This window comes from Glycine max, chromosome 17 (genome assembly GCF_000004515.6).
Source record: "Glycine max cultivar Williams 82 chromosome 17, Glycine_max_v4.0, whole genome shotgun sequence".
Taxonomy (NCBI): domain Eukaryota; kingdom Viridiplantae; phylum Streptophyta; class Magnoliopsida; order Fabales; family Fabaceae; genus Glycine; species Glycine max.
The window spans coordinates 30,526,280-30,541,642 of NC_038253.2; the positions used below are offsets into that span (position 1 = coordinate 30,526,280).

Below are 15,363 nucleotides of genomic sequence, written 5' to 3' on the forward strand. Positions count from 1 at the left end.
TATGGGAGAAACCTTTTGTAAAAGTTTGTTAAGTCATAGAAGCCCCAAATTTTTCTTATACTTGGTGGAGTGGGCCACTCAGGAATGACCTTTATTCTCTTAGGGTTCATGGGAACCCCTTGATCACTATTTAAAAAATTAAGAAAAGTAATGTAATAAAACATACATTTTCTGTATTTTCATGTTGATTATTCCTACCAAAAAGTATGACAAACCTAAGGTGTCCCATATGAGTACCAAAGTTTGTATTGAAACTAAAAATAAGAACAAACCTACCTAATGAGTTCTTATGTACACAAATCATGAAGATGTGGGGTGCACGAGTAATTTTACAAAAGAGGGTTGTTCCACTCAAAACATTCATCATACCACCTATTTTAGAGATTTGGTGCCTAATAATACCTATTTTGGGCACCAACAAAGCACAAGGATTTAAATGTCTTGGCTACTATAAATGTCTTGGCCCCTCATAATCATGGTTTTCTTGGTGGGGCATTGAGAAGTAATGTGTCCTCTTCCAAGACATTTAAAGCACTTCATGTAGCTAGTCTTCTCTTGCATACTAGCCTTAACGGGTTGTTTTTCTATTGTCTTCCCCTTATCATCTTTGGGATTAGAAGGTGTCACCCCTAAGATGCCTTGACCTTGGTCTTTCTTTGGATAAGAGTGAGAGCCATAACATTTTGAAGTAGACTTCTTTTTAAGTTGTTGCTCTACCCTTATTTCCCAATCTAAGTTAGCCTCTACATTGTCCTTCCCGTGGAAGTATGGGAGGTTAATGTTAGCCTCTTGAGGCTTTCTTTCCTTTTCTCTCCTATGGGAGTAAGGTCTAAGATGTGACCTATGTCTTCCTTCATAATAGTCACGAAGTTCTTCACTTAGACTCTTGCAAGAGTTATGACTACTATAGGAGACATGTTTTTCTTTTCTTAACTCTTTTAGTATTTTCCTTCTTTCTTCTTCCTTTATTTGTTCCCTCTCATCTTGATTTATATTTACCCTCCCTTTTTCTTTTTCTTTTCTTTCTAGTTTTTCTTTCCATAACTTGAGGGTGTGACACCCTCTACCCCTCACATATATACTAATAAAGGAATAAAAATTCAAATATTAATTAAAATTATTTTTAAAAACATTTTTAGAAACAAGTCTTTCAAAGGGGAAAAAGGCTCACATTCACTTTCTTCTACATTATATTCAAAATTTTCCAAATAAATAATAAAGTCATCTCAGCTCAAACAAGGTCGTCTAAGATTTCATACAATTAATATAAAACCTTATACCCCAATGTCACATCCTATCAGAGCATTGTGTCCCGACGTCCTTCAGCACATGGTTCCTTAAAGCAATTCACCTAGTCATTTGTTCCCCCGAACACAAAGTTCAAGATCCTCACAGGATCCAAACACAAACAACACATAGGGAGTGAGTTATTACATTCTTAGCTAATAGAGAAACAAGACAAAACTAAATATACATATCATATAAATGAGATACCACTTGCTTAAACATAACTCACGTAATTTCACCACTTTATCATTTCAAATTCAGTTTTCAATCATCGATCACATTACACATGAATCACATAATCCGATCAAGACATAATTACACATCAATTTCATAATGAATAATTAGCAGCGTTATGCACAGTTATTAAAGACTCAAGCCTATATGCTATGTGATACCATGTCAGTGAAAACTACCTTTGGTGCGCTTAGGAATACATACATGAGACACCACACAATGGGTATGTCAGGTCACTCTCACTAAGTAAAATCATAGGGAGACCAATCAGGGTCACAGTATTTTACGAGAATGCTCCAACCATATGGGATCAACATAGGCTTAAAGGAACACTCAAACCGGGTGACCCCTAAGGCCTACACTCCGAAGAGTCCGTCAGGCCTCTCCCTCCTGATTCAGGTCCAACCCCTAAAATCATTTTTGCATGCAGACACTGCTCATGAATTATACAATACGCACGATCTCACACTCGTGTTTTAAACACGTTTAACACAATTGCACTACAATTTAACACTGGTTCCTGAATAGGAACCCTACATTTTCTCTTTAACACTGGTTCCTAAATAGGAAACCTACACTTTCTCTTTAACACTGTGCATCAACACTGGTCGGGTTATTGTACAATTCACAGCTTACAACACAAGTAATGTCTCATTAAGTGTTAACCACACACTTATTCACAACCAAAACTCATTCGCAATTTCACATCTCATAGTGTCACAATCCACCATTACATGTTTACACGTATCTCACAAATTAACACATGTTCAACTTTACACTTATACTTAATCTCAATAACAATATCATAATCTCAAGGCAACATGTTATTCCACATATTTCATTTATAAGCACTGCTCATGAATTATACAATATACATGACCTCACACTCGTGTTTCAAACACGTTTAACACATTGCACTACAATTTAACACTGGTTCCTAAATAGGAAACTTACATTTTTTTTTCTTTAACACTATGCATCAATACTTTTCTCAATATCAACACTGGTCGGATTATTATATAATTCATAGCTCACAATATAATTATTCTCACATCAAGGGTCAAACACACATACTTATTCACAATCAAATATCATGCCCACAATTTAATATCTCATAATATCACATCAATCATCTCATTTTTACATGTATCTTGCAAATTGACACATTCAACTTGTACTACTCAATCTTCACAATAATATTATAATATCATTATAATAACTTATTACACCTTATAACTCATATACACATCACACAATAATAATATTTGCATGACACAAAACATATATATGTATATGTATATAGTAAATAAAACTACATTATTTTTAATCAAAGAATTTCTATAACAATTAATTTAATATTACATCAAAAGAAATTACCACTAGGCATTAACCTTACAATTTTCTTTAATTTATTATTCTAGTATTACAATAAATATATACACATAACATGTTGATCATTGTCGTAGAAAAATTAGAACAAGATAATAATTTGTATAAAATAATTCATTTAATAATATTATTTAAAATATAATTTACGTTTATAAAAGGAACTCAATTTTTTTTAAAGGGTTCACACTCAACACAAGAACACATCAATTTCACAGCAATTTCTCATTGAGACATCAACTTGTTCATCAAACATATATAATTCACAGTTATAATTATAAGGATAAAATAAAAATTGCGGAAACACCCCAAAACTCATTCCAATTGATACCCTAAAGATCTCTACACATGTTCTCACTAATCCCCAATTGTGAATAATTCATCCCTTACCTCTAAGCGGACTCACGTGTCTTTCGACAGTGATAGCGGCATCTCTAGCGGTTCCCTGAGATTCCTCTAGTTTTTCCTCTGACTGCTCCAACAGAGTTCCCAAACGTCAGAGAGACAGGGAAGGGATTGAAGCCTCCATTTTGTACTGTCTTTGTGCAATTCGGTTTTCTCTCTCCATGGATACTTTTTCGCAGATCCCAACGGTAAAGGTGTGTGCAATTGAATTTCTAACAACGTATCGAAATTTCACAAAAATCCAACGGTTAACAAATCCGGGATCATAATTTTACCGAGACAGCTCTGGGTTTCTGCGGGAAAGAAAAAGTCACCATGCAAAAAATATTTCTCTCAGCTCCGGCATCTTTTTGTAATTCTCAATGGTGACTCGGAATTGAGATGTGAACTTGGTGCTTAAATTTCACAATGATCCAACGGTTAATGAATCTGAGATCATCATATTTTTGAGACAGATTTGGTGGTTTGTGGGAAAAAAGGTTTTGGGAGGAGAAGAGAGAAAAACAAAAATGAGGGGAAGAGAAAATATCGTCGGTGTGAAAACTGACCTAACACCTCTCTACTTATTATTTACTCTATTTATTTATTTTTATTATTTATAAAAACAAACTATATTTTATTTCCTATCAAATGAATAAATAAAATATCCTTTTTATTTTCTCTCAAATCATTATTTTAATTAATAAAGTATTTCTCCTTATCTATTTAATCATAAAAACCACATCATTTTTCTTAAAATTATTTATTTATATATATAAATCTTTTTTTTAAATTAGTTTACAAAAAAATGAGATGTTACAAAGGGACCTCAACTCATCTAAGATTCTAGATAGAGGGTCCTTATGACTAGTACACCGCCATTAACACTAGATGAATGATGACTCATGTTGGTTCCTAAGTTGTGGTTCTTTCTTGTTGGGGGTTTGAAAAAAAGGTAAAAGCTATGGTTCCAAAAGAACTCAAGATAAGTGTGATAAGCAAGAAGAAAGTATTATGCAATAATAAGATAAGCTAGGTGTGACTAGTAAAGAAAATAAACTATGAAAGTAAGCAACAGGTTAAAGTGAAAGAAATGTAAACTAGGCGGTTCCTAAGAGTGTTTGGATGACCTCATTTAAGGTTTCCAACAAAACACTCACTATCCTAAGGGAAAATTGCCTAAAATTATTACACACAAATGGAAGTAGGGTGACCTATTGGAGGCTCCCAACTTACTTCCAATGAAAGGCCTTTTTGTTACAAAATTTGAAAGCAATAAAAGTAAGCAATTGTCAATTACAAAATTACAAAAAGGTCCTCAATTTTGGTGGTTGTTCTCTCTTTGATGATTCATTCAATTTGGAGTGCTTCTTAGTCCAATAGCTCTTAAGGTGGTTTTCCCTTGCTTCTTGACTCAAATTCTTCAAGGGATGGTACCAATCCTCCTTCCCAATTCCCTATATGGCAACTCACAAACAAGATTTAAACAAAGAGACAAGAAATAACCAAAGACCAAAAAAATGAAATGAAAGCTAAACCAATAGAGTTTTAACAAGACAAATTTTCAAGGATTATTCAACAATTAAAGCAATGAAAAACACATAAAAGCAAGCTAGGACTCAAAGAGAAACTTAGAATGGCTCTAGAGTAGAGTAAAAAAAACTAAAAAAAGACTCAAGAAACCTCTAGTTTTGGAACTTGTTTTCACACTAATTTTCAATTGAAATTGCAGAACTAAGATTGGTATAAAATAGGCAACAATTATAGAACAAATTTCGAGCCAAAACAACAAGCACACTTCCCTTTCACTTTTTTTTCCTGGACACTGATTTTTCTGCCAACTTGTGTGATTTTTCTTATTTTTTTACTTTAATCCAAATCGTTTTTTTATTTTTTTATAATTTTGTTCCAGATGTCTAGAAAATTCAATAAAAATTTCAGCTCAAAATTCGTAGTAACCAATTCCCAGTAATTTATACAAGTTCGTATGTTCAAGCTACCAGCACTAGCGATTTCAACCTAGAAATCAAGAGTAGTGTTCATGTTGCTTAAGGCTTGGATGGTTATAATTTGTATTTGCTTATGCTCAATTATCTTTAATAACACAAGTCAATAGAGCTAAAGACTTATTTGATTCACAAATCCAGCCACAACTCAGCACCACAACTCAACTTCATCATAGGCATCATGTAGAAAACTTAGAAAACAAAAAAAAAAGTTCAACAACAAGACTACTTCGAGGAATTGATTTAGAACATGTTATGAACTAAATAACATGCATGAATTAGACTCAAAATTCAAAAGATAGACTAAGAATGAAAAGAATACATGAACAAATGTATCTAGAATTCAATCAACAAAATAAAAATTCAACATAAACTTAGAACATAATGTGACAATTATTATGACTAAACATGACTCTAAGACAACATGGATCAAGTTACACTTAGATTTTTGTGTTTTTTTTTTCTAATCAATATTTTGGATGAAGATTTAGATCTAAAGGTTTAGCACAAGAAGATTATGACTAAAAAATGTTAACACCTAAAATCAACACAAATACATGATTCAAGAGTAGAACTATAAAATTTAAACCATAGAAATGCAAGAACAAGTGTAGATCTAAGATTTAATCAGTTTATTTTTTTGAATCTACTCTAAAAAGCACCAAACCACAAGACAATGGAGAATATGCATGGAGAATAAGATGAAGAATAAGGCATTAAAGTGAATTGACCGAACAAAAAGATAGAAGAAGCAAAAGAACATCACCTAGATGAAGATGCTCTAATACCACATGATGTAGCTCCATGTAGAGCTTGTAGGCCTTGGATCTTCTTCATCAATGGAGTCCTTTGCTTCTTGAAGATGAATGGCAGCAAAATGGATAAAGAAGATGATTGGACACGCCACTTCAAGGAGAAGATGAGTCAAGAAGAAGCTCACCACCATAGGAAGCCATGGATAAGAGCTTCAAGGAAGGAGAAGATGAGTGGAGGGAGAAGGAGATAAGGAGCATGAAATTTAGTGCCTCAAATGAGGTCTGAACTTTGAAGTGTAATTCTCAAATGATCAAAGTTCAAAAAATGCACACACATGGCCTCTATTTATAGCCTAAGTGTCACCCAAAATTAGAGGAAAATTTGAATTTCTATTCAAACTTCACTTGAATTTGAAATTGAATTAGTGGAGCCAAAATTTCACTAATTATGATTAGTGAATTTTAGCTATGGTTCAGCCCACTAATCCAAGATCAAGTCCAAGATTCTCCACTAAGTGTGCTTAGGTGTCATGAGGCATGTAAAGCATGAAGGACATGCACAAAGTGTGACTAGATGATGTGGCAATGGGGTGTAGCAAACAAATGCTCACCTCCCCCTCTAAAATTTAATTGGATTGGGCTTCTCCCAAATCAATTAAATTTATTTCCAACCACACACATCAAATATTCACTTAATGCATGTGAAATTACAAAACTACCCCTAATACAAAAACTAGTCTAGGTGCCCTAAAATACAAGGGCTGAAAAATCCTACATTTCTAGGGTACCTTACCTATATTATGGAGCCCTAAATACAAGGCCCAAAAATAATGAAACATTAATCTAATATGTACAAAGATAAGCGGGCTCATACTTAGCCCATGGGCCAGAAATCTACTATAAGGCTCATGAGAACCCTAGGGCCTTCTCTTGCATCTCTGGTCCAATCTTTTTAGAGTCTTCTATCCAATGTCCTTGTGGGATAGGATTGCTTAGATTACGTAGGTTTTTCCCAAGGCTTTGACTTTGGCTACTGAGTTATACGAGGCATTGGTGAAAGTGATAAACAAAGGAGAAATAGAACAACTAGAAAAGGATATGCTATTGATTGAAGGTAATGCCAATTGCTCTCCTTTAGAGAGCAAGGCAAAAGGTAGGTCATCAACAGGATTTCAGCCTTCTTTTGGCCTATTTTTAATTTGTTCTTCTATTGTTATTCTGGCATTAATATATAATATGATTTGTGTGTTCAAGATTAGTGTAGAGATCTTCTCTAGCTACATGCATGTAAAATTAACTGCATTAAAGAGTATATGGAGATGCAAAACCACATGTTATGTTGGAGTTGTTCAAGACTCCAATCAGGGAGTATGAGAAGTATTAGTACTGCCATAGTAACAAGAAATGCAAAGGAGACTATCATTAATGATTAGTAAAGCACAATGAATGTTGAAATAATAGGTAAGAAGTCTAAAAAGGAAACTATAAACACATACATAGAATACAAACATTTTTATGCAATTATGTCTTTAACAATGTTAACTAGATGGAAAAAGCATTTACAAAAAATTTAAGCAAATAACCTCACGAAGAGCACTTTCACGATCTTTAATGGGAAATACATCCACTAACCCATATGATGTATCACATAATGACTGCACAAACTCCAATGAATCACGATAAGCCCCTTTCCAGAACTGAGACAAACTAATTGGTAATGGTGGCTTTGTGCTCGACTTTTCACTCTTCTACTTCAGGGATCCAAGATGCTTCTGCCAAAATAATATGGTAACCCCCAAACGAGGCCATAATAATGTGATATGTGAGAAATAATCTTTATCTTAGATTAAAAACTAGCAAAACATAAAGGAGAAAACGGAAATAAATCATCAGACCAATCTAAAAGTACATGGAAATTAACAAAAATCTAAAAAACGAGGTACCTGAAGAAATGGATTCGATGGAATCAAGATTGGACACTTCGATTGGAGATTGTAGCGAAACAAAGGTGGCTCGGGAAGGCACAAAGAGGAAGAAGAAGACGCAAACGTGGACTGAACCATTTCCACACAAAGGAGAAGAAGAAGAAGCGAAGCGGCCATGAAGGAAGAGTGAGAGGGAGTCGAAGAGTGGGAGCACCAACAGTTGTATTTGTGGCTTCGAACCCTGGAGGGGAGTCGAAGAGTGAGAGGGAGAGTCATAATACAGGGAGTGCGAGAGAGTAAAGGGAGAATATCAAATATTAAAATAAGAAAAAACCTTCTAAGACGGTTTTCGTAAGACCATCATGGAGTGGTTGTATTTATTTACAAAAATATCACCGTCTGATATACAAACGGTGTCGTAGAAAATACTTTTTCTAGTAGTGTATGTTTTTATTTTAAGAGCACTGATTTGTGGTGTTTCTTTTTTATTGTCGGTTATGTTTTAGCTCTACATAAAGAGCAATAACTTTTTGATAATCTATGTGCGTGCTTGCAATTATAAAATTCTCATCTTATATTTTCATGTATTTCCATATTTTCTATGTTATCTTTTGATTTGTTATTCCATATTACCACAAATTGGCACCATAGCTTTTTTCTTGTCTATGAGAACAGAAATATACATCAAGAAGGGAGACAAAAACAAATGTTCCTATTGCCATACCCATGTTTGATGACGAAAATTATAATTTTCAAAATTAAATCGGTTGTTAACCTGATCAAGACAGTTAGGATTACTTGTATTGGAGGTGTCATTGGAGTTGTACGTCGCTGAAGCTTCCTTTCAGGGTGTTCAGAGAGGGAGGAACAAAAAGGAGATTTTACAATGAGGAAGGATCCATGATATTATTATGCACACCTTCATAAATCCAAGGACTCTTAAAAGTGATTAATGATGGATCATATAAAATGTGATCCATCAAAGATATAGTTGATGTTAGGTTTATAAATAGAAATTCTTGATGTGAAACAAATCTCCCCCACATGATCACTCTAGATAAGAGAGAGATCATGTGAAGGGAGGATTTACAAGTTTTTTCAAAAAAAGGAAACATGAAGATTAATAAAGTATTGATGAAGTTTCTCTATCTAATGTATGAAAAATGTTTAATAGACACTCATTACGCTATTCAACACCTAGAGAGAAAAGAAAAAAAGAGAATCAAAATATAAGTAAGGAAGATTTATGATATGATAAAAAGAGAGATAAAGAAAAATAAGAGTTGTGAATAAGATGTTTAAAATTAAGAGTAATTTGTGTATCATTACTCATAATATATCTCTATATCTCTAGTATAAAACAAGAAACATCAGTTTTTTTGGTTTAGCAATGCCATAAATTTCAGTTGCTTATTATGGGATATTGAGACCCTCGATACTTTATGTGCTGCAGATAAGAAATATGACGAATAGAAACTGAAAGCCAAGGTTGGTAACCCTTTGATAGATTAGTAAAAGTAAACTTTTCATTCTAAAGTGGGCAAATAACATTAACAATAGAGGCAAATAATACTTTCCTAATAAAAAAACATGTTAGAGTATTTTTGCTAGTCTCTCTTTCTTAATATAGAAATTCTCCAATAATCCAATATGAATTCTTTTTATTATTTTGAGAAATTATTTTTGTACAATCGTAAGAGAACCGGGAATGCAGTGCGAGATAAAATGAGTAATGCGACGTGGAGAAATCTCTCTCTCTCTCTCTCTCTTTTAATATAGAAATTCTCCAATAATCCAATATGTATGTAGTCTTTTTTATTTTGAGAAATTATTTTTGTACAATCATAAGACAAATAGGAATGCAAGAGAAAAAATGTGTGAGATAAAATGAGTAATGCGATGTAGAGAAATAGGTAAAAACAATAATATTATTAGAAGTGTCGTAAAATATGTTGAACTCATGATATAACCTGTCTTTTTATATATAGAAATTCTCGTATGACTGGGTACTAATTATATCTACGTTCTTTATTGTAATTGCATAATAACAATGCCGCTATTGGGAAGTTCTTAGTTCTCATCAATATGTGTCGGAAAGAAATGCATGTATGACACAAAATAAAAACACATGGCACATACAAACTACGACCAACGTAACATCAGAATAACAACAAAGCACACACCAAACAAATAAAACTCACATAAAAATTATATGAATCAAGCTACGGCCAATGCAGTAGAAGACACTATCCTCATCAATAACAAGAAAAAACAGCTTTAAACTAACCCCTCTTCTTGATATAATATATGCTATTAAAAAAAAGTACCATAGAAAACAAGGTCCAAATTCAAATTAATACTATAGTATATGGCCGGCCTAACCAGCTTATTATTTGCATGTAGGACTTTGTCAATGTCACCCCTTAAACCATTGAATCATAATTTCCTATGCACACTTCCTTTCAAACTCTCGATAGTTCTTTGTTCTTAATTAGTTTCTCGATAGTTCTTTGTTCTTAATTAGTTTCATTATTCCCTCTATTATTTCCTTTCTCGTCAACCAATAACCCATTTTGGTTCAACCTGTGATCAACTTACTATGGCTCTTAGAAGAGCATATTATTGCCTTCTTATGCTGTTGGTGTTGGCCAATATTTGTTTTGTGCCATTGTTGGGAGACACAAATGCTCAAATTTTGATGAGGTTCAAAGCTTCCTTGTCCAATAACAATGCCTTAAACAACTGGGTGAACGAGTCTAGTTTATGTAGTTGGAGAGGTTTGTTATGCAACCACACTGACCAAACATTTTATGGTTTGAGACTAGAGAATATGAGTCTAGGGGGGAACATTGACGTAGACACCTTGTTTGAATTGCCAACTTTGACAAGCTTTAGTGTCATGAACAATACATTTGAGGGTCCAATTCCTGAGTTCAAAAAGCTTGTGAAGTTAAGGGCATTGTTTCTGTCCAATAACAAGTTCTCTGGTGATATTCCAGATGATGCTTTTGAGGGCATGACAAAACTGAAAAGGGTTTTCTTGGCAGAAAATGGCTTCACGGGTCATATTCCTAAGTCACTTGCTAACTTGCCTAGACTTTGGGATTTGGACTTGCGAGGGAACAGTTTTGGAGGCAATATACCAGAGTTTCGACAAAAGGTTTTCAGAAATTTTAATTTGTCAAATAACCAATTGGAGGGTCCAATACCAAAAGGCTTAAGCAACAAGGATCCAAGCTCATTTGCTGGTATGTTAATAGTCATCTTCTGTTTTTCACCAACAGACTTAGTTTTTAATTTGTTTGTTGTTTATCTTTTGCAGATTTAATTTATTTTATTTGTTTTGAACATCCATGTTTATTGATTACTTATTTAAACCTCACTCCTTTGCCAAACTAAGCCTCTTGCTTCCTATCACTCTTTGCTGCATAGATCATATATATATATATATATATATATATATATATATATATATATATATAGTACATTTGAAAAATCTTGCAGCAGCATCATTAGCCTAAGAATAGACTTTAAATTAGACTTAGATACATACAACATACAAGGTTTTAAATTATAATTGTGGTTTCATAATGTTCCTTAATATTCTGAAAAATTTTGGACAAATACGGTCAATATGGATATAAAAATTGCGGTTGAAGCCGAAAACACAGTTATAGATCGTTTTCCAAAACCTAGTTTAGATTCTCTATAATATTCATCCTGTTTGTTTGATCTTCAATTTATTTTGCTATTAGTGACCCTCTTTTATGTTCTTCTCCTTTTTCTGTTTTGGGAGTGGGTGGAGGGGTAAATATTACTCACATACTCCTTATATCAAAAGGAAAAAAAAAATAATCTTCATCCTAACTAATCCTATTAATTTTAATTAAAAATTAATTTTTTTTTAATTTATCTTTCATTGAAACTTGATATTATGAATAAAAAAGAATCATTAAAATTAAAATCTTAATTAAATTAAAGATGTTTTAAAGATAGTAACATTAAATTAAACAAAATAAAGTTAGTTAAAATATTTCTTATTTAAAGCCAAGAAAACTTTTTTTTTTCTTTTATTTGAGACAGGAGGGATTACCATTTATTTTGAAAATTCAATGAGGTATTGTGTTTCTGGTTCACGTAATATTCCTAGAGGTTTATAAATACACGGGTAATACGTGTGAAGCTTTATAGACTTAACTCCCTGATACAGAAAAAGTTACAACTTACTGGTATTGGATTCAGATTTATGCATCAGCACAACTTGACTTAGTAATTCATTGATCGTCCATTCAAGTGCACATAATCCTTAAAGTTATCTTAGAAAAGATATATATCTTAGACTCGATCAAATGGTGAGTAAGATCTAAAACAAATTTTAAGATAAACATTTTACAATGAGATATTTATACTGTAGATCTATATTTTGTTAATATTGTCGGTATATGAGACATTCTTGCTATATAAAAAATATCAGAAAATATTTTTTTAGGTGAACCTAAAACTTGAACCTTAACTGCTTTATTATTAAGTCGGCTCTACTAAGACTGGTTACTAGATATTGTTTCTTTTTCTTCTTGTTGTTGGATTTTATCTCACATGTTCAATTTATTTGTTCTTGTGCAACACAGGCAACAAAGGCCTATGTGGAAAACCGATGAGTCCGTGCAATGAGATTGGCCGCAACGAGTCAAGATCAGAGGTTCCAAACCCTAATTCACCTCAAAGAAAGGGAAACAAACATAGAATCCTTATAACTGTCATTATAGTGGTGGCAGTGGTTGTTGTTGCTTCAATAGTAGCACTTCTATTTATCCGTAACCAAAGGAGAAAAAGGTTAGAACCCTTAATATTAAGCAAGAAGGAGAATTCCAAGAACAGTGGAGGCTTCAAGGAGTCACAATCATCCATTGATCTGACAAGTGATTTCAAGAAGGGTGCTGATGGGGAATTGAACTTTGTTAGGGAAGAGAAAGGGGGCTTTGATTTGCAAGACCTGCTTAGAGCTTCAGCTGTGGTTCTTGGTAGTGGCAGTTTCGGGTCCACATACAAGGCCATGATTTTGAATGGACCAACAGTCGTTGTGAAGAGGTTTAGGCACATGAACAACAATGTCGGGAAACAGGAGTTCATTGAGCACATGAAAAGGCTTGGAAGTTTGACACACCCTAATCTTCTCCCTCTTGCTGCATTCTACTACCGAAAAGAAGACAAGTTTTTGATTTATGACTATGCTGAAAATGGTAGCTTGGCCAGTCATCTACATGGTATGCCAATGTTTTACATTATAGGCTTGAATATATTTTTTTATTGTTAATAAATATCTAATTTTTGTGTTTTCTCATTGAGTCCCTAACGAGAATAACACTTATTTTTTTCTTGATATTTTGTTTTAGTTTATGATATATAAACAAACTTTGTGTTTGATCCTTAATAAATTAGTGAATCTTGTTTTAGTCTTGACTAATAACAAATGAAATTTTTTTATCAGAGAGCAAATAAAAAATTAGTTAATTTATCATGGACTAAAAATAAGTGTTAAGTATAAAAAATAAAATTATTATTTTATTAAAGACGCAAAACAAAAAAAAATTATTGAAAACAATCGTGAAAATCAAATACTTATTAAGAATAAAAATATATTTAAGTCTATATTATAATAACATATATTATAGTTATAGGCAGAGTCTTGTCACTCTAATTGGCTTCAATCAATTAATGAATTAAAAATGTTAATTAATCCTGACCACTTGAATCAATTCATTTTGTTAGAGATATGAAAAACACACTAGGTGGTGTAGGTGGTGAAGTAGTTCTATTGTTATGGTCAATAATATGTTTAAAATTTTATTAGTAACCAAGCCTAATAATAGGGTGTATGATATATGTAACCAATCTCATTTGGTCAATAATGCTTTTGTTGTTGTTGGAGAGATGTTCATATAATAGCTTAAGCTTTTGGAATAACTCAACAAGAGTTTGAACTTTTATCTCAATGAAAGTTGAGTTTAATTTCTATGCAATAATTCTCAACTAATCAGAAATCATCATTGGTAAGAGTTTTAAAGTAATTATTGTAAACATCAATAAATTTATCATACATGTTATATATATGACAATTTGTAATTGGATGACACCATCAGTGCATAAACTATTTATTCATTAAAATTTAGTATAACTTCAAATTTAAAGAAAATTGATCACCATTACCATATTTTGCATTGACATGCAGGTAGAAATAACTCAATGCTAACCTGGTCAACCCGTTTGAAAATCATAAAAGGAGTAGCTAGAGGCTTAGCCTACCTCTATGAAAGCCTCCCTAGCCAAAACCTTCCACATGGTCATCTCAAGTCCTCCAATGTGATTTTGGACCATTCATTTGAGCCACACTTGACAGAGTATGGCCTTGTGCCAGTGATGAGCAAGAGCCACGCTCAGCAGTTCATGGCAGCCTACAAGGCCCCAGAGGTGATCCAATTTGGGAGGCCTAATGTGAAAAGTGATGTGTGGTGTCTTGGTATCATGATTCTAGAGCTACTAACAGGAAAATTCCCAGCAAATTATCTGAGGCATGGGAAGGGTAGGAACAATAATGCCGACTTGGCAACATGGGTGGATTCAGTAGTGAGAGAAGAGTGGACTGGTGAGGTGTTTGATAAAGACATTATGGGGACCAGGAATGGGGAGGGTGAGATGTTGAAGTTACTGAGGATTGGAATGTTTTGCTGCAAATGGAGTGTGGAGAGTAGGTGGGATTGGAGGGAGGCATTGGGAAAGATTGAGGAGTTAAAGGAGAAGGATAGTGATGAGGAGTACTACTCTTCTTATGTCAGTGAAGGGGATTTGTATTCAAGGACTATGACTAAAGATGAGTTCTCTATTTCTGTCACTAATTGATGATGAGTTTCAATAGCTCAATGTGGGGACATACATTGGATCAAGGGGTGGCTTCAACATTGCAGTTGTAGGTTTGGTTATTGGGATTTTGATTGAGGTCATTTTGAGGCCTAAAATTGTTTTTATGTTTGCACAAATGTAAAGAACATTTTATAATTATTGTCAAGATTTTTTTATATAGATTATTATTCATTTTAAGACTTTGTATCAATTCAGTGAAAAATCTAGATCAGATTTATATTTGTGTTGCACTGTAATGACTACAAATAGTTTTTTTTACACTACTAGAAAAAGCATTTTTTAGGACAGCGAAACGACGACGGTTATCCAATAACTATATTAGGCGGTGGCAATTTGGTAAATCCTGAGTTCTTCAAAGAAGACGATTTTTTGATAACCATCTTAGAAATTTCCATTCGACAGAGGTTTTGTCAAAATCGTCTTAGAATGGTTGTCATTCTAATTTAATTATTTTACTCCAAACTCATC

At 33.2% G+C, this 15,363-nt stretch overlaps 1 protein-coding gene across 1 annotated transcript; it reads left to right on the plus strand.

Annotated features, from left to right (window-relative positions):
* The first annotated feature begins 10,517 nt into the window (after positions 1 to 10,517).
* Positions 10,518 to 15,109, plus strand: LOC100786980 (pollen receptor-like kinase 5). Its single transcript, XM_006601012.4, has 3 exons — positions 10,518 to 11,225; positions 12,606 to 13,241; positions 14,207 to 15,109. The coding sequence occupies exons 1-3, from the start codon at positions 10,577 to 10,579 to the stop codon at positions 14,872 to 14,874; spliced, it is 1,953 nt and encodes a 650-aa protein (XP_006601075.1). The 5' UTR covers positions 10,518 to 10,576; the 3' UTR covers positions 14,875 to 15,109.
* The last annotated feature ends 254 nt before the right edge of the window (positions 15,110 to 15,363 follow it).